This window comes from Manis javanica, chromosome 2 (genome assembly GCF_040802235.1).
Source record: "Manis javanica isolate MJ-LG chromosome 2, MJ_LKY, whole genome shotgun sequence".
In the NCBI taxonomy this organism is placed as follows: Eukaryota; Metazoa; Chordata; class Mammalia; order Pholidota; family Manidae; genus Manis; species Manis javanica.
In genome coordinates this window covers 52,497,918-52,518,547 of record NC_133157.1, presented here as the reverse complement: position 1 = coordinate 52,518,547, position 20,630 = coordinate 52,497,918, and the positions used below count along the sequence as shown (strand labels likewise).

General features: G+C 37.7%; 1 protein-coding gene across 11 annotated transcripts in view; it reads right to left on the bottom strand.

Annotated features, from left to right (window-relative positions):
• The window catches only part of FREM1 (FRAS1 related extracellular matrix 1), a 156,291-nt gene that overhangs the window by 47,150 nt on the left and 88,511 nt on the right, over window positions 1-20,630 (bottom strand). For 9 of the 11 annotated variants that reach the window (XM_073228485.1, XM_073228492.1, XM_073228491.1 and 6 more), the window contains 6 exons: window positions 19,933-20,129; window positions 16,265-16,487; window positions 12,374-12,518; window positions 9,936-10,077; window positions 7,096-7,291; window positions 3,000-3,264 (listed from right to left, as the gene is read on the bottom strand). In XM_073228485.1, the coding sequence (XP_073084586.1) occupies window positions 3,000-3,264; window positions 7,096-7,291; window positions 9,936-10,077; window positions 12,374-12,518; window positions 16,265-16,487; window positions 19,933-20,129 (1,168 nt within the window). Of the gene's footprint in view, window positions 1-2,999; window positions 3,265-7,095; window positions 7,292-9,935; window positions 10,078-12,373; window positions 12,519-16,264; window positions 16,488-19,932; window positions 20,130-20,630 lie in introns of those variants that run through there. The other 2 variants (XM_073228494.1, XM_073228493.1) reach the window with 2 other exon arrangements.

Sequence of the window (20,630 nt, the reverse complement as noted above, 5' to 3'; positions counted from 1 at the left end):
CTGATACTGTATATTCTTTTACTGTACTCTTATTATTTGTTATTTGCTTTATGTCAAAATACAAATTTTTTACTTAAATAAATGAATTCAATGGAGATATTTTTATATTTATTGTATTTAAATAAATGTATTCAAAAGGAAACCTTTTAACCATTTTAAAAATCCTAAAAAATCATCATAAATACTATAAAAATAAATACAAGAAATCAATGTTTTTGATTCTAGCTAGATCTTGTTGCCCAGTGGCTTGGAACCTGAGGCCTATATTCTCTTTGCTAAAAAGAGGAAGCAGTTAATACTGAAGTGCTGTTAAGGACATATTCGCACCAGCCTGAGACTTCCTTCTTGAACCAATCAGAAGGACTTAAAGAACTGAAAGGGAGTTGTTTCTCACTCTTGGTTCCCTGTCATTTATTGCCTTCTTCCCGCACCAGTCCACATCATTTTGCATCTTTATGCCACTGGTGGCTGGTAACAAATCACTCACTTTGGGAAATAGAGCCACAGCCTTTTTGCTAAAAGAAAACCCTTCCTGGAAGCCTACTGTGCAAGACAAACTGAAAAACATGCCATCAAAACTACAAAACAAAACAAAGCTTTAATCAGTAAATTGGGGTGTGGGCCTCAGAGCCCTACCAACTCAGCTCCTCCAATTTCCTGTCTCTGGGGGGCCCCAAGAGGACTTCCATAAATCCTTCAAGCTCTTCAGAATGTTCTTGCAAAAATGGGCAGGCCCAGAGCAGTGATTGCTAGCTCAACGGCATCAGAACCACCTGGAGAGCTGTTAAAAATACAGATTCATGGGCCTGAGGCTGGATTTGCTATCACGGCCTCTCTGAAGTAAGGGCCAAGAATATTTGTAAATCTTCCAGAGTTCTCCTGAGGGTCTAGAAATTTAGAAATTCCTGGGATAGATGGTTTCAAAAATACCATTTTGTATGATTTTCTATGGAATTTAATTAGGACATTTTATTGTATCACCAATCCTCACATGCAGGGATTTTGTTTTCCATTCTCAGCTCTTCACCACCATCTTATTAATACCTATCCCTTATTTCTGAATATTTTTACACGTTCATTCATTGGCTTCTCCAGAAGGGACACTGGTTCCCCCAATACAGTCATTAATGTCTTCAGCAGACTCTCCCGTGGACACTGACTGGGGGAAGCAGGGATGGATGGGAGCAAAAAGTTCCAGAAATGAGAGTAAAATGAAAATCCCCTGAACTGATGTAAGTGTGTTAAGGAAGATGCACCCAGCCTCCATCAGCAAATAGGAAAAAACAAGTAAAACCATTGCTCTTCTTTGGAACTTTCTTTCTCTTCCAAGATTAATTCTGGTGTTATCAAATTCAGAGGGAAGAGGGGGACCAAGGAAATAATCTAATAATGAATGATGACAACAATGACAGCAACAGTAATAATGGCAGGTAGCAGTTACTTCATTCTTCCTATGTGCCACATATTGTTATAAGTAGTCTATATGCATATGCTCACTTACACCTCCCAACACCCATGTCAGGCAGATGCTATGAGCATCAATCCTCTTCCCAGAGGAGGAAACAAGCACAGGAGGACGTGGGACTTGACTAAGGCCTCAGAGTTGTGAGCAACAGAGGCAGTGTGGGCCCCAAGCCTCTGTCTTCATAACTACACTATCCCACTTCACCGGCAGAAGACCCAGCATGAAGAGGAATCCCCACCTTATGTTTTGCTTAATGCCTAGCAATACTTAGACACTGAGCTGTTATTAAGGCATTGATCAGCCAAATGATTATCCATTGATATTTGCTCATTAAGGACATTTGTCATAAGAAACAAAGAAGGTACTAGTTTGAACTTTCCTGGATTTTTTTTGTTTAGTAGTATCCAAATCATCTTTCCAAATTATCATTCCAAATGCTAAAGAGGCAAGCAAAATCATCTTTACTGACATTTGAGCAGTGTTTATCATAGCAGACATACTGGATTTAGATAGACAAAATGTACACTCTGGGATAGTGGTATCTGAACATGGTTGTATAAGTACACTGGAAAATTCATGGGAGTTCATTGACCAACACAGGAGTATGCTATCTTCATGTTAGAGCTCTTTTCATATAGAGCTCTTTTCAAGGTTGTATTCTTACCTGGTGGAAATTATAGTGGGAGCCAGAAGCCCTGCATATATGGCAAATAACCAATGCTGTCACGGCCTCCTTCCTTATTGGTAAAATTCAGGGTTGCACAGGTACCATGGTTCCCCCAAAAGCTGGTCCAAGATTTTTAGGTTCATATTCCAGCCCTTGGGATCTGCATGTGTCTATCAAGGACCTTGAGTTCAGCCAGCTTTAAGAACTGCTAAATGATGGATCCTCGAGAGTTTCTCTGGCTTTATGTGACGGGAAATAAATTTCAATATTTTATATGAATGTAGACTTTCATTAATGTTGTATCTTTGCCTGTTATTTGTTCTGATGATTTATTTGATACAGAATCCTTGAGCAGGTGCACAGCCCCCAATTATAACCCTGTTTCTATGGGGAAGTGTGACTCACTTTATGACAACATGATTTATGATTTAGTTACCGCGAACACATTGTGTCAAAAGGCAGTGTCTGCTTCTGCCAAATGTTTACTAAAAGTAAATACCTTTTCCTCATATAGGAAAAGATGCTCAGAATAAGGTAGATTACTACTCTTCTTAGCTGGGGTCCTTTGGTCTTCACACTCCTCCTCACAGAACAGCGTACATTTAGATTTGCTGATGTGTTTATTTTTAAACAGTGAGCCTAAATTGCTTGCCTTCCTGTGTCATTTTAATTGTGCCCCTTCACCTTTCATACTTCTAGGCAGTAGGATAGCATGCAAAAGGAATTAGAATAGAATAGAATTTGGAATAGAATACCAAATAGAATGCTATATCAGAGCTGGAAAAAGATTCATTTTTTTTCCCCACCTGTTCTCTTTTCAAGCATCAATCCAGGGAACTGTTCTGAAAATGCTCCTTGGGGGCTCACCTGAATGTGTCCCTGGGGACAGGTGCCTTGCTTTTATGTACATAGCACACTGTCTGTCCTGCTATGTCCATCTGGCTGAAGCTTGTAATGGGGACTCCAGGATAGCGGACATATTCGACCTGGCCGTGTCGCGGTGGGGAGGTGATGACATAGAGCAGCTCCTCAGGCTTGTCTGTTCCATCCATAGCAAGGAGAGTGGTGGTCGTCAAGAAGCCTCTGCCACCTTTCGGCACCACAAGGGGTTTTATAAAGATAACAATATCACCTGCATGGCAGAGGAGGTTGTGGTCAAGAACCAAATTAAAAAATAATAATAAAATGTCCAAGGTAAAGGTAAAAAGCAAGGGCTGAACTATAGAAATCAAAACTTATATGCCATAGAATGTTTATATGATGAATAAAAGAATTAGGTGAAAGACAAGAGCAGATATTACACAGAAGGGGAAACACATATGGTCAATAAAGATACAAAAAGATGCTCAGTCTCTTTAATAATCATGGAAATACAAACCAGGATCACAACTGTCACCTTGTAACCTTTTGATTGGCAAAAATGTAGAAATCTGATGATACCAAGTGTTGAAGAGGATGTAGAATCTTGCTCATAATTCTGGTAGGAGTGTAAATTGGTACACAATTTAGCATTATTGTGTAAAGAGTTGAATATTCACATATGCCTTGACCCATTGAGTTCACTCAGCTGTGTACTGGAGAGAAACATGTGCCCCAGGAGACGTGTTCCAGAATGGCCATTGCAGCAGTGTTTGTAATTGGGAGCACTGGAGACCACCCAAAGGCTATTTCAAAAGGTAAGTGTATAAGCAAACTGTGCTCTCTTCAAACAGCTGAATATGATACAGTAGCAACATGAATGGACTACAGCTACTTGCCACACCACAGATGTAGCTTATTCACATCTGTTAGTTGGATGATCAAGTCCCAGAAAACCACATGCAAAAGTAAGAAACTTAACACAAACTCAGGGTGGTAGTTCTCTCTGGAGGACAGGAAGAGCACATAGGTAGATGTTTGTTTATGTTAATATTCCAGTCCTTGAACTATGGTGGTCGCACAGGTGTTTATTATGTATTTTTAAAAGAATGCATGAATGAGTGTATGAATGAGTGAAGCAAAAGTGGGCCACATGTGGATCAATGACCCAGTGTCTCACCAACTGAGGATTATAATCCAGTATTGCTCTCCTGAGGTTCATTTTAAAAAGGATAACTACTCTGCGCTTCTACTCTGTGTCAGGCCCAGGGCCCAGGATTCTTACATTTTCACATCAGCACTTTCACTTGCCAACAGTGTGTATTATCCTATCTCCCAGGTTACAAACGAGGAAGCTAAGGTGGAGAAATGCTAGCTAACTTGCTGGTGATTACACAGCTAATAAAAGGGGAGCTAGAATGCGTTCTCAAGCCATCTGACTCAAGAGCACAAACTTAAACACTATATTATTTTGCTTCCTCTCTCTAAATATGTAGGGACTAAAACCAACACTAAAAGGGTATACATCCAAAAGGGTGTGAAGTAAATGCCAAACCTTTTCTAAATTTAAAAGTACAAATGGTCAAAATTTTGAAAAGATATCCAGCCCCACGAGGAAACAAAAACTGAGAACAAAACATCAAGGAAATATAACTTTAGAACAGTGATTCTCAACAAGCAGTGATTTTTGTCACCCGGGGATATCTGGAAGTGTCTGGAGACATTTTTGGTTGTCAGAAGTGGGGGTTGCTACTGACTTCTAGTAAGTAGAGGCCAGAGATGCTACTAAATGTTGAACGATGCATAAGAAAGTCCATTACAACAGAGAATTATTATCCCGATAGGTCCACAGTGCCAAGACTGGGAAACCCTGTTCTCAACAATCAAATTCCTTTTTTGTTATCTATGCTTTTAACTCAGAATGCTATCCAACTTTAGTCTGATGTAGAACCAAAGACTATCCTACCTTTTAATCAAAACCTGAGCCCCTGATGGGGCTTGACTCAAGGGAGTGAAGATGAATATGTTAAGGAAGTACGAAGAATGGACAGAGCTGGGGAAACAAACATAGCCACAAGAGGTTCCACCAAGACCGGAAGGTCCATCTGAGGGAAGGAAGAGCCTCTGGGTTTGCCTCAGCGCAAGGTTTCAGCAACACGACTGCACCGTAGGGCTTAGGGCGATGTCCTCCTAAACTCCGAAAACCCTCCACATCATCTCTGCACCTGTGCGCATCAGAAGACACCACACAGTTGCAAGGCCTGATGTTATTTATAATAGCTCCCAAGTGGAAATAATCAATATTAGGGTTATGGTTTAGTCTAATTAATTCAGTGTAGTTTTATTTAGAGATGAACAATTATGGTTATAAAGGTGTGCTGTAACCTAAGGAAATTCATGCTAGGTTAAAGAAAAAATACAACACTGTATATATAAAAAAAAAGTTCAAGAAGAAACAAAGGGAAGGAATTTGGAATTTCAGAAAATGTTCATAGGTTAATATAAACACTTGATATAAGCGTTCATAAATACTTCTAGAAAATAATCACATATCAGTTGTAGCAGAGACTGATGGGGTGCTCTCCAGGCTCATGTCCTTTTCTGGGCACCTCCGCCAGGTGCACCTTTAGAGTTTCTATTGCTCAGACTCTCTTAATGTGGCGTGTGACTGCCATTCAGTCACCAGGATGTGTAGAAGACAGGTACCCTAGTTTCAAGCCTTACCCAGGAACACTTCTAATTTTTCATCACATCTCACTTCCAAAGTGACTTTAGAGATGAAAGATACCCTAGCTAGAAACAATTTCCAGCTGGCTATGTGGAACAGAACTCTCATTAAGCCCAGAGAATGCACTGCACTTAGCCAATGAAAAGACAGCCCACCCTAATACATTAGTTGTCCAACCTAATATATTATTTGTATTACCTTTGGTCTGAATATACACTTATGATGAATATAGTCTTACTCTTGCTATATTGTGTGTACTGTGAATCTAGCTTATCTGAGAGTCACTTATGAGATATCTTTAAAGAACATATTTTACAACAGGAAGCAACCAAATAAAATATATTATTTTACAGCCCCAAATAAACATCTCAAAATCAACAAAGCTGACTTAAATTTTTTTTTTATAATTCAGGACAATTATAATTCCAGCACACACATAAAATAAGATTTTTTACTGTACTTGACCATCTAACTTAGCTATGAGCTTCCTGGTAGCCAAGGCAAAAAGGAAGCATTCAGTTAATAAAGCATGTATTGAGGATCTAAGACTATGCTTGGCCCTGGGAATATATAGATTCTGGGACTATGTACATAAACGAGATATTATCTTACCTCACATATGCTATAAACAAAATTATGGGGTAGCCACAGGTAGGCATTAAGGGCTTATACTATCCATTTCTGAGCTTCCCTTCCAGTATTTTTTTTTGCCTCCTCCTTCCACCATTTATATGATGTTGAGTCCTGTTATACAAATGGGTCTGCTTAATTAATTCAAGAGAAGCTTATTATCTTATAGTATTCTCTCTTGTCCCTAAGGAGTTTGTATTAACATTTTCAAAGTGAAAAGAGCAACTGTCCAACATTTTCAATGACAAAGTTCTTTTTTATCATTTCTTATTTTAAAATGTATTTATTTTTATTTCCTTTTTTATTATTATATTGGAAATAGCTTTCCTTGGCAACTCCATTTTCAAGTAATAATTCGCTGCCTAAAGATAAAACTGGATTTATCACACTGATTCAGTACAGTTTTACTTAAAGGGAAAAGCCCATATGGGTAACATAACCTGTGCAGCCTCCTGTGGGCAAGACTGGATTTCCAGTAGGCTTTGGAACTACTGAAAGTGGAGAATGGGTTGGCTACTCTCACAAATCTCATAGACTCCAGGCAAAGTAGGTGAGGAGTTAAAGGAACAAATCATAAATGATAGGCTTTCAGGTATAAAAGGTAGAAGGAAAAAAAAGGAAACAAGAGAAGCAGGATGGGAGGGAAGGAAAGAGGGGAGAAGGAAGGAGTCAACCCTTGAGTGCTTACACCAGGTCATTTCTGGTTGGAAAGTTGATCCCAATTAACCTTGGCAAAACTGCTTTTACCTTTTCCCGTATCCTTGATGGTGATGTGACAGTCAAATACTGGTGACTTGTTGTCACCGTCCCAGAGGTAGAAGGCGAAGCTGTCTTGGTCCTGGGAGTCCACTGCCCCAGTATGTGTGTATCTCAGCAAGTTCAGATCCACTTCCTCCTGAGTGCATTTCATGCCAGGGTAGAGAGGGACCCAGTCCCTCCCTATCTGAAAAGTGCCAGAATTAGTCAGCTGCCCATGGCTCATTTGTTTTTTTCCAAGCTGTGTTAATGGACGTGTTCCATATCCCCTAAAAATCTCCAGTACAAATGGTATTTCAGGGAAACTCCGGATTCAATTTTATGCCATTTAACCTTACATTTTTCCTTTCAAAGAAATATATTAAAACAATGTAAGACTTTAAAAAAAAAACGAGCTCCAACCAAAGGATTTTTGACAAAGTCATGTGGTAATTCAGCAGCAGTGCTATTTCCAAGGTATTTATCACAAGCAATCGTAGCTGATTAAATATTCCAATTAATGAGAGCAGGTGGGTAACTGAGCTTACGGAATTGCTTCTTTAAAAATTAAATGTGTTTCATTTGGCTTTTCCTTTTTTTCCAGTTTATATCATTCTAATCAAACCTATCTATTCAAACTGGTTTGCCACTGGGCTTATCCAAAGTAGTGAAAACAAAAATAAAAGAGATGTATTTACTCCCCATACACTTTTCAGCCTTAGCAAAACCCAAAGAAAATTATCAAGACCTTAATACTCCCTACATTTATATAATGAGTCAGCAAAAAAAAAAACCCTGTAGATATTATATATTATTTTTTTTTAGAATCTTCTAAATACAAGCTAGCATCAGTTAGGCATATATTCTGTACAGTACTAAGTGCTGAAATTGTGGCATTTTCAATGAAAAGAGTTCTTATACTGAGTGTGGGGGCTGATAACAGAGAGTATTAGAAAATATGATAATAATAAACCTATATCTGATTAAGATTTCTATTGTTATTCTCTTAAGATATATAGCTTTCCCTAAGAACAGCTTGTAAAAGTCATTTGACATAATCCAAGAAAAATTTCATCTTAAAAATTTACTACACAATATTCTCTTTTTTGAGACTACCTTTCCCTGTCTGATTTAAGAGACTAAAATAGTAATTTAAATCATTCATTTTTTATTTCCCTTGACACATTATTCACAGACTTCCAGTTCCTGGCAAAAATGCTTTGCCCTCCTCTCCCTTCTGTGTGTTACCACTTCCTTTAGGTCATCCTATTTGAAAAAGTTTCCTCCCCTTTAATAATTCTTGCCCATCTGATGTTTGTACACAGTTATTTCTGTCCCAGTGCTCACTGGGTGAAAGTTAATTATTTTGTAATAATTAAGCTCATTGTTTATTTCCATCATTAGATCTGTTTGCAAGTTTAATTTTTAAAGGAGATTCTCCTCAGGTTCTAAAGTGGGCAACCTGCAATTCTATTTAACTTGTTTCCTTTGTAATCGTCATCCAGAAAGTAAATACAGAAGATATCTTTTGCTGTCCCTCATCTCCATCTAATTCCCCAGTTGCTCTCCCAAACTCAAGCTTTGACTTGACGAAAGCATTTGCAAACCCCAGAAGAGGAAGAAAATAAGAGTCAGAATCAAGGAGGGGAAAACTAAGGAAAGTCAACAAGAAAACAAGAACCCTTGAGAAAGTCTGGGAGGCATGAAGACCTGGTCTCTGGTCTTAGAGAGACTTGGGGTACACCTAAGGAACTGGGGCAGAACTATGTGGTGACATACTGGGAACCTGAGCCCATCTGGATTTTCACATACCCAAAACACTTCTGTTTCCATGCCACCCAAATGTGTGAGCTCTCACTGCACTTCTGCTTCATTACTCCCTGAAATGAAATCAGGACACAGCTGTACCTCAATTTAAATCAGTGATTGCTCTTCACTCTGATTCTCTATGGTGCCTACAGTCTAAGACAATCAAACTGTTTCACACAGAATGAATCCTTGCTGCTTTTCTAGGACTGTGTCTACATTACATTAAAAGTTAAACATTCAGTCAAATAATCACACTGGGGATGGTGGGTCATTGTTGCTAGCCTTAATCTGCCATTCAAATAAACATTTTGATGGATTACTCAAGTGACTGATCTATAATTTGTGCTGGGCTAATCCTCAGGCATCATGCACACAATATGAATCAGACTGGTGAGCAAGACTTGTTAAAAGACTATCTTTTCTCCATTGCATCTCCTCTGCTTGTCAGACATCAATTGTCTATATTTAAGAGGGTTAGTTTCTGAGTTCTCCATTACATTCCATTGATCTATTTGTCTGTTCTTTCACCAAACCCACACTGTCTGGATTACTGTAGCTTAATCAAGTCTAAAAGTCAGGTACTATCAGTCCTTCAACTTTTTCCCCATCAGTATGGTGCTGGTTATTTTGCCTCCATAGAAACTTTAGAATCAGCTTGTTGATATCCACTGCTCTAAAAATGGAGGTTTTCCTTTTTTTAATTTGGGCTTATTAAATGAAGATGAATGAAGTTATTTCAAAGGATGCCTGATTCTCACTAGAACCTAGACAACTTACTTTACCCCAGTAATTCCCTCCCCCAAATTATAGGTACAACCTCACTGGGGGAGGGAACAATGAAAGCACCTTAATATTGGTTGAATTTATCCTGAGTAAGAAAACTTAGAATAGTGTGAGTTCACTCCAAACTAGGAAAATGAATTTTCTACTTCTGGGCAAAATATAACTATGAGGAAATAAACTCAGTGATAGAAATCCACGTATTGAGAAAGTTTACACCTGTTATATTAGTCTTGGAAAATAAACATCAAAAGGCTACTAACCTTAAGCTGAAGTTGCCCATTTTGAGGAAGCTTTTCAAATAAATAGTGAATCTTCTCCCTGGGTGAGTCTTCATCTATGGCTGAAAGAACAGCACTAGAAATAATACGAGTCTCACCCATATTCACTGTAATTTCAGCCGCCCTGAGAAAAGGAAAATGTCCAGGTTGATACGAAAATAGAAGATATCACTTTAGCAGGGGACGTTCATAATGACCATTACAGTTCCCAATATTCAATAACTAGGGAAGGAGACTCAGTATCCCAAGAATTAAAAAGATGAGTCAGTCTTGTAAAACAGATGTTCATTTCACTTTGCACTTGAAAGTATAAGACAATTAGCAATAGTGAACACAGTATGAAGTAACTACATACTTCTAATTATTTATATGGATAGAACTTACCATTTTATGTTACAACTTATTTTATTCAATGTTTTTGTTTCAAAGATTTCATTTAATAAAACAGCTCCAGGTAGTCAGTGGGCCGGTATTACCATCCTGATTTTACAGACAGAATTTACTTAGAGATTAAATGACTTACCCACAGGTGTCTGGTACCTGTCATGAAATGCAGTTACGAGTTGGTGACATTTAGGTAATCCGTGGCCTTCTACGTTACTCTCCCTCTCCCTGGTAATGGGCTGGGTGGCTGGTGTTCTCTTCACAGCAATTAATCATTTCCAAGGGCTGCAGTGCCAGGTCTGCTCCCAGCACTCTAAAGGAAGGGCTGGGACAGCCCTCTACTAGACGCTGCTGCCAAGGTTTCGCAGGTCCGTTATGGTGGGGCTGCTAAGCCAATGTGGCCATTTTCCCCAGTCTCACCAAAGTGAGCAAGCATTTCTTCTCACCTGTGTTTCTAGCTCCCGGTTTTGGTCATCACCTATGGCCTAACTCTACCCAACTTGACAGCTTTGTTTCTGAGAAAAACTCAGAAGTTCCCTTGGGATTTAGATATAGGACATTTAAGTAGCACCAACTGGCACTCAACGGCCTTCCACTCCTCAGCTGAGAAGCCAGAGCCCAAAGATCTCAGTTCTAACCTCTTCTACTGGGTGAGTTTCTTGCCTACCCAGGACTGACACCTTCCCTGGCAGAAGGAGGTGACTTTTGCCCACCTCCTTACTTGAGAATATTAATCCCATTATTCTCAAAAGTGAATGATTCAGTTGGGTGGGGGCTTATGGATATTAGTGGTGTCATTAACAGAAGCAGATTGATCAAAATAGGAAGTCAGTATGATGACAAAGATAAGGACCTTGGTAGGAAGAAAGTGTCAGAATTACATGTTGGAGAGGCTAAGAGAGAAGAAAGTGTGTCATAGTCTGGGTTAGCCTGAAAGACACCCTGGGACAAGGACTGGGGTGCCTGTAATTTATTTGGGAGGTGCTGCCAGGAAGCAAGAGAGAGGGGTAAGCAGTGAGACCAGGAAGGAGGAAAAGGCAACAAAGGGTGTTTTTACTGCTTTCGGGCTCAATGCTAGCAGGATTGGAAGAACCATATAAAATATGCCTGAGATTGGGCTTCTGAAGGTGGAGAGCCTGGGATATTTATTTTATCCACCAGCTGCCATAGGTTGAAGGCTGGTCTCAGAATGTTTTCTGCTGGGCTGAATGAGTCACTGCTCCTTCAAAGAAAGCCTGGAGGCACAAAAGTGGAGAGACCCCTATGGGCACTTGAGGTGGGACACTGACAGTGTGCATGGTCTGGTCTACCACAAACACCGCCACAGTCAGAGGAGGGCTGAGGGGATGTGACCCAGGCAAGCAAAAGCACCTACTACAGCATCTAAAAGGATTGGGAAACAAATGATGTCTACTGCTTTAACAGGGCCCAGCAAGATGAAAAGAGCCATTAGATTTGGTGGGAAAGCCAAGGGTAACTTGTAAAGGGGCAGCTTTGGTCAAGTGCAGGAGGTTGGAGACAGTGGACAGAAATGGACAAAGCAAGCACAAGCTAATCTGCCAAATAGTTTGACACTGAAATGAGTGAGGGACTGGGTCATCTTTTTAGTCTGAGAACAAAGATACCTGCTTGCAATAATGATAATAGCTAATATTCACTATGTACTAGCCACTCTTTTGAGCATTTTTACATATTTTAAATCATTTAATCCTTGCAACAATCCCCTGAAGAGGATACTGGTATTATTCCCATTTACAAAGTGGTTAACAAAGAGGTAGAGAGAGGTTAAGTGACATATTCAAGGTCACACCACTGCTAAGTGGCTGAACTAAGGCAGGCTGGCTCCAGTATTTGCTCTCTTAGTCTCTAATGATATCCCTGGGTCTTGTCCACAGAAGGAATAAAAAGGGAGAGACTGAAGATGCAGGAAGGGAAAAATAATAGAATGAATTCTGGGAGAAGACAAGAGGTATATCAAGACTTCAAAGCTCAGATTTTATGGAGACTCTTCCAGGAATTATTTTCAGGTCGCTTACTTGCTCAGCGTGGGCTTCTCATCATTAACTGGGGTGACCTCTACTGAAATGGTTTTAAGTATCTTATGTTTCCCATCTGACAACTGGATTTTAAAGTCATCAACAAGGCTCTCTGTGCCATCATGCACATATGTCAAACTCATTCCTGGAAGAAGAGAACAAAAAGAAAAAGTATATCTTTCTTAGGACTAAGCCATTCCAAAACATGTCACAGATCATCTGTTTTAACTTCCAAGGCACTGGTATTAGCAAGAGTTCATTAATCAGTGTAAGAGGGTGAAATTAAACTCTTGTATGCAGTTAAGAGTGTGTTCTTCATTCATTAAAAATTCCTACTTATTGCAGGATACAAAATTAATACACAGAAATCTGTGGCTTTCCTATACACTAATGATGAACTAATAGAAAGAGAAATCAGGAAAACAATTCCATTCACAATGGCATCAAAAAGAATAAAATACCTAGGAATAAACCTAACCAAGGAAGTGAAAGACCTATACCCTGAAAACTACAGGACACTCTTAAGAGAAATTAAAGAAGACACTAACAAATGGAAACTCATCCCATGCTCTTGGCTAGGAAGAATTAATATAGTCAAAATGGCCATCCTGCCCAAAGCAGTATACAGATTCAATGCAATTCCTATCAAATTACCAACAGCATTATTCAATGAACCTGAAAAAATAGTTCAAAAATTCACATGGAACCACCAAAGACCCTGAACAGCCAAAGCAATCCTGAGAAGGAAGAATAAAGTGCGGGGGATCTCACTTCCCAACTACAAGCTCTACTACAAAGCCACAGTAATCAAGACAATTAGGCCCTGGCACAAAAACAAAGCCACAGACCAGTGGAACAGAATAGAGACTCCAGACATTAACCCAAACATATATGGTCAATTAATATATGATAAGGGAGCCATGGACATACAGTGGGGAAAAGACAGCCTCTTCAACAGTTGGTGATGGCAAAACTGGACAGCTACATGTAAGAGAATGAAACTGGACCATTGTCTAACCCCATACACATAAATAAATTCAGAATGGATCAAAGACCTGAATGTAAGTCATAAAACCATAAAACTCTTAGAAAAAAACATAGACAGAAATCTCTTGGACATAAACACGAGCAACTTCTTCATGAACATATCTCCCTGGGCAAGGGAAACAAAAGCAAAAATGAACAAGTGGGACTATATCAAGCTGAAAAGCTTCTGTAAAGCAAAGAACACCATCAATAGACAAAAAGGTATCCTACAGTATGGGAGAATATACTCATAAATGACAGATCCAATAAAGGGTTGGCATCCGAAATATATAGAGAGCTCACGCACCTCAACAAACAAAAAGCAAATAATCCAATTAAAAAATGGGCAGAGGAGCTGAACAGACAGTTCTCCAAAGAAGAAATTCAGATGGCCAACAGGCACATGAAAAGATGCTCCACATTGCTTGTCATCAGAGAAATGCAAATTAAAACCACAATGAGATATCACCTCACACCAGTTAGGATGGCCAACATCCAAAAGACAAACAACAACAAATGTTGGCGAGTTTGTGGAGAAAGGAGAACCCTCCTACACTGCTGGTGGGAATGTAAATTAGTTCAACCATTGTGGAAAGCAGTATGGAGGTTCCTCAAAAAGCTCAAAATAGAAATACCATTTGACCCAGGAATTCCACTTCTAGGAATTTACCCAAAGAATGCAGGAGCCCAGTTTGAAAAAGACAGATGCACCCCTATGTTTATCACAGCACTATTTATAATAGTCAAGAACTGGAAGCAACCTAAGTGTCCATCAGTAGATGAATGGATAAAGAAGATGTGGTACATATACACAATGGAATATTATTCAGCCATAAGAAGAAAACAAATCCTACCATTTGCAACAACATGAATGGAGCTAGAGGGTATTATGCTCAGTGAAATAAGCCAGGTAGAGAAAGACAAGTACCAAATGATTTCACTCATATGTGGAGTATAACAACAAAGAAAAACTGAAAGAACAAAACAGCAGCAGAATCACAGAACCCAAGAATGGACTAACAGTTACCAAAGGGAAAGGGACTGGGGAGAATGGGTGGGAAGGGAGGGACAAGGGCGGGGAAAAAGAAAGGGGGTGTTATGATTAGCATGTACAATGTAGAGGGGGGCATGGGGCAGGCTGTACAACACAGAGAAGACAAGTAGTGATTCTACAGCATCTTACTATGTTGATGGACAGTAACTGTAATGGAGTTTGTGGGGGGCACTTGATGAAGGAGGGAGCCTAGTAAACATAATGTTCTTCATGTAATTGTAGATCAATGATACCAAAAAAAAAATCCTACTTAAACCCTTTGGTATTTGATAAGGGTCTTATTTAAAATCAGTGAGGAAAGGATATATTATTTAATAAACTGCATGAGAACAATAGTTTTGGTGTCTCTAAAGGAAATAGAAAATTAGTTCATTACTTGAGGAGGATTAAGTTAGATCCTTACCTCAAGCCAACAACCAAAATACATTTTAGATGAATCAAAATCAAATATAAAATTATTTTTTTAAAACCTACATAGCAATCATATGGAAATGCAAGAGACCCAGAATAGCCAAAGCAGACTTGAAAAAGAATAGAATATGTTAAGAACTCTTATGACTCAATAATAAAACACAATTAAACCAAATACAAAATGGATAAAAGATTTGAGCAGACATTTTTTTCAAATTAGATACAAGATATACAAATATCCACTAAACCCAACAAAAATAAAATAGAGGTGAAAATCCAGCCTCTGAGAATATCACCAAAGTATTAATTCATGTGAATAATATTTATTGTTTCTTCAAATTATTGTACACTGCAAACTTCACACAATATGCTTGTAATACTTTTTAACCAAATAATAACCAACAAATGTTATTTTTAAGAAACTGAATTTCTTGAAAGTAAAATTTGAATTATCATTCCTTTTTTACTTTGTCTTAAACTTGAAAAAAACCCATAACAATTTATTATATTGTTTCCTACACGTGGTTATTGATTTGGTAATATTATCATTTATGCTCCAGAATTCATTTATTTGCAATTGATATACTGAGAAATACATGAAGAGTTTCTCAAATTCAAACATGAGGTGATGTTGTGCAACTTCTGCAAAATAAACTTTGGGGGCAGAATGCTTATACTCTAATTGGGGATAGGAAACATTAAAGGACAGTAGCAAAAATGTTGAATAAATGCTAACGTGATGCAAACACAGAGAAGAAATGGTTTGGAGTATTTGGGTGGGCCCCAGGGGAGAGGTCAATAATAAATTGGTTGTGAAGGTACAGTGTTGGCTGACCCAGCAAAGGAGGGGAAGGACCCTGCAGGTTGGAGGAACGCAGTACATGGAGGCAGGAAGGAGAGTTGAAAGCAGGCAGTGATTCTAGAACCATGAACTTGTCTCAGATATTTAGAAGTATTTTTGCAAAGAGTAAATAAAAAGTAATTCAGGCTGCTATTCCAATGTGTGATTTCTTTAAAGAGAGAATTATGCGTTATTATATGTGGTTCTGTATTTGTTTCAAATGTGGAAATTTTGGCAGACAAATCTCTTCAAATTTAGTTCCCTGGTGTCAATATATTTAAAAAGGAATGTTTGTCACAACATCAAAAATTTCAGCTAAAATATCAAAAATCACAAATATATATACATATATATTTTTTCATGCTCTAAAAGTAAATCTCTAGCTGGGGCTTCATGCCCTACACTAATCCAGAGTCCAGAAACAATCCTTACAGGATAAATGAATAAAGGAGGTGAATGCTATTTCTTCACTTCCTATTTCTGTGATTCATTATTTTCTTTTGTGGGTTAAGTTATTAAATCAACAACAACAAATGAATAGAAGTGAAACATGATATACCATTCTTGAGAAGGTCCATGGAAAAGTTGTGAACAAGTTCATGCTTCTGGCCAAGGCTGGCTGGCTGCTTATACTGAGGAAAGCCTTTGCTAAATACCCCATTGATGAGGATACCATGGCGTGGTTTGTGAGCGATGCTGAGTAGCAGAGGGTCCTTGGGGACATCCAGGTCAACAGCACTGATGACGGAAGAATCCAGTTCTTTCCTCTGGCCCTCACATACCTGATGAAAACAAGTTAGAAAAGTCAGCTGCATGCAATGAACATCTGTGTGAAAGAGACTTGTCTTTTTTCTGAAAAATTGCTCAAAATAAATAATTTTAAGATATTCTATTGCAAATTTTCCATGGAATCTGTATATAATGAGTTCTAAAAAGAACTCAGAAGAAAAACTAAATCTATTTTCTCACATTTTTCCCAAAGATTTCAAAGCACTTTCTTCATTTCCATGAAGGACAAAGGATATATATACACATATGATCAGACATATATATAATATATATACATATATATAATATACACATATATACATCATATATACAAATATAAAGGATAAATATATATAATTCAAAGGTAGGAAAAAGTAACAAATAGGATGCTTGCTTTCTGGAAGTCACAGAGTTCATTGTAAAACTGTGGAGACCCCTCACTTTCAGATCCTAATCTATTATTTTAACCCTTGTACTTTGCTGTTTTCACAATTTTTGTGCTTGTTTAAGAAATGACAGAAATATCTACAGTACACACTGAGGATATTTGTGTTGTTAATTTTTGCCATTGCAGTGAAAATTTCTTTTTTTCAACTGCAATCAACAACAATCAAGAAGGATGCTCTGGAAGCGTAATAGTATGTATGTTACATTTGGTCCCTCATCCCTTTCCAATCCTCACACCTTTAATTTTCCTGAACTAACCCACAGCCCAAATCAGGTTTCCTAATTCTTTAAGCACAAGAAGAACTGAATGTTTTTCATATCAGGCAGTACCTAGTCATTTAGAACTTGACGTGGTATTTAGCTGTCTTGATTTTCTTTTTTCTCACAGCAAAAACAGAACAAGAAATATTTCTTTCTCCTATTTTGAAATACAGCAAGATCTAAATAATAAGAGGCTATAAATTTAACAGATGCTTATCTAGACTCTGCAGTGTCACTGTACTACACGCTGTGGAGAATGTGAGTATTCTAAAGAATCAAAGTTAGATGAGACTGGGAAGGCCTGTCCACTAATAATTATAAAGCAAGGAAGAAAATATTTAGTGCTATTAAATATGGATAAACAAAAAGTAAAAAGGGTGGGAGACCAGGAATATCTTAAGGATACGTGTGACTGAGATTTGTGAAAATGCCTTTTCTCTTCAGCCTCTCTTGGTAACTTTGAAGAGAGCCTTCCTGCAGCCACTCTTCACTGGATTTGCATGAAGGGGAGTCACTTGCTGTATCTAATTCTTGACTAAAATTATACTAGTTTTCTGTATCTGGCCCTTTTTACTAAGGACTAAGATGGTATCATGATTTAATGCACAGTGATATGTTATGGCATCATCTGTGATGGTGACTTGCCTTTTTCTCCAAGAACTTTATTAAAGCAATCTAAAAAAATCTTCTAATTATCCTTATTCAGAAGGCTTGGGACTCCCAGACTCACTGTATGGCAACCTTTCTCATTTATAAAATGGAAAATGAGTTCAAAAGATAACTGGAGATTTTGCTGGAAAAATATGGATTATTTTTTACACACTTGTTTTATTGAGATTATAAAGTCTAGATCAATATATACAAAATGCAGAAACTCTGTAGTAGACAGGTTTGAAATAAATTATGATATCTGACACTAAAACCTCAAATTTTTTTTTTTGCAAGTTGCAGTACAACTTGATGGAAGCTTGACCATCTACAAAATAAATCCTTTTTTTTTTTTACAAGGAAGCAAATAAATATGACTGCTTTTAAAAAATCACTTGAACCTTAAAGCTAGCTCTGCCAATAACACATGGGGCTCCATATTTGTTACTCTGCAACAGCTTCTCTAAGGAAAACACAAGTAAAAAGCATAATTACTTTCAGAGAAGAGCAAGGGACAATTTCCCAGTGGTCTAATTATTTCAGAAACCCCAAAATGCTAGGCAGATACAAGACAATAGAGGTAGGTATAGAAGGAATCTTTTACAGATTTTTTTCTTCTCTCTCATAATTACTGAAGTGCTCTCCAGAGAAACCCATGTGCCAACGGAAAAGGAAAGGCAGGAGCTGGCTTTTAAATCTCATCCTGAAATGGCTCACATATACTGTTAAAATTCAGTACAAAATTAAAATCAAATATAGACTTTTGCATTTAGAATTTGATAATTTGTAGTGAAAAACAAGGCAAGATGATGGTTTTGAAATAGATCATTATCTGCTCTGGTATCAGAAAAAAGATGACAAGTATATGTGCTTGACCGTTCTGAACATCATAGCTGCCCCTTCAGGAAGATTTGATGCACTTTTTGCAGGTGAGGAAACAAGGATAGACAGAAATAACTTACCCAGGATCCTACAATTACTGAACAGCAACACCCAGTCCCTTTATCCCAAAGCCTGTGCTCATCCATTTAATCAGGATTTTCTATACATATATCTGAATTAAATAATCATTTATAAAAAATAGGATTGTTTCAAAATAATTACATGCTGACATGAAAAGATTTCCAGTATACATAATTAGTTTTTTATAAGATCATCCTTGGTTTGTAATTTAAAACATACAGAAAAATTGCATGTATATATATATATACACACACATACACACACACATATCACTGGCACATGCACAAAGTATTTTTGTGGAATTAATTACTAAGAACAATTGATGGGAAGTGACTATGGTAGAGGCTTCTGAAGGAGACTTTCATATTTCAATGTGTATGTTTCTCAATATTCTAACTTCTTTAACCACATACATTTATTAAATTTTAAAAAGACAACAGATATTAAATGAGGGGTGATATTATGGGCCATTTAATTATGTGTCTGAATTTTTAAATAAAACCAACAAGTATCATATAAAACATTTAAAAACCTGCATATGTATAAAAAGAATGGCCAAAATTAATTTTTTCATTTCATATATCCATATTATATAGATTTCATTCAGTTCATTTGGCAATATTAAAAAGATGCCTATAATTTGCAAATAAGAGTCCTTTCCCTTATAACATTGGTTAAGAGGACATGGTTAAAAGGCACACAGCAGGCTGCCTGGGTGCAAATCCCCTATGTGCCATTTACTACCAAGCTCTGTGATCTTGGACCGCTAAGTTAACTTCTTTAAGCCTCATTTTTTCAGTTACTAAATGGCAATAATAATATCATTGCCCTAAAAGCCTATTGAGAGGATTCAATATGAGGACACAAAGGTCATGAAATAGAACACACAACCTAGTAAGTATTCCATCTTATACATATGCAACCATAATTGCATCTATGCCATTCTATATGTTAGCAATTATTATTATCATTATCATTAGAATAATATTTTTCCAGTGATTACATTACATAACATAGATTATAGCCCTCCCTGCCCCTCATCAACTTAATGTGTGAAGTGCACTTGAACCAATGTGAAGTGCGCTACATGAAAACAGAAAACGATAAAAGAGAAATTGAAAATTCTTATATTTTTCTTACAGTAATATTCTGCACTACAAAGTCAGGAGCTTCATCATTTGTAGGGTTGATTATAATGTAAAATGGTATCTCCAAGGAGCGTTGCTTCCCATCTGTGACATACACCGTGAACTGGTCAGCTGTTGGTTCCATCCTCAGATGCCTGGACTGCACATAGTTAATGTGTAAAGCCTTCATGTCTTTCCACTGAAACGAAGCTAGAGCACACCAAGATGGAGCAGATAAATAAGAAAAACATTTTCTTCCAAGCTACTGGTCCTTAATCCTTAATCCAACAGCCTATTTCTCAGCAAAGCAAAGAAGAGATCATGGCAGTTGATCTAAAAATCAGCTATCAGGGACTGGTAAAATGACTGTCAACCATCAATGTAAAAACAGATTCTGTAAATCCTAAGAAAGGATTAAAATTTGCCTGGAGAACAGAAGGGAGACAACTGCTAACCAGGATGGGTAGGGACTTCATGCCCTTTCTTTCCGTACTTGCAGTGAATGTCACAGAGATCTTCCCTTGATTAAAACCACTGCTCCTGTATGAATAGCTATTCTCATGCTTGAATAAGAGAGAGACCATCTCCTTCCTATAAAGGTAAAACAAGAGTCAGCCAATTATCTGCCTACTTGATGTACTTATCCAGCAACTGTTTGGATTGAGCAGAACTAGCTGACCTGCTGTTTTGGCTTTTTGACATTACCTTAAA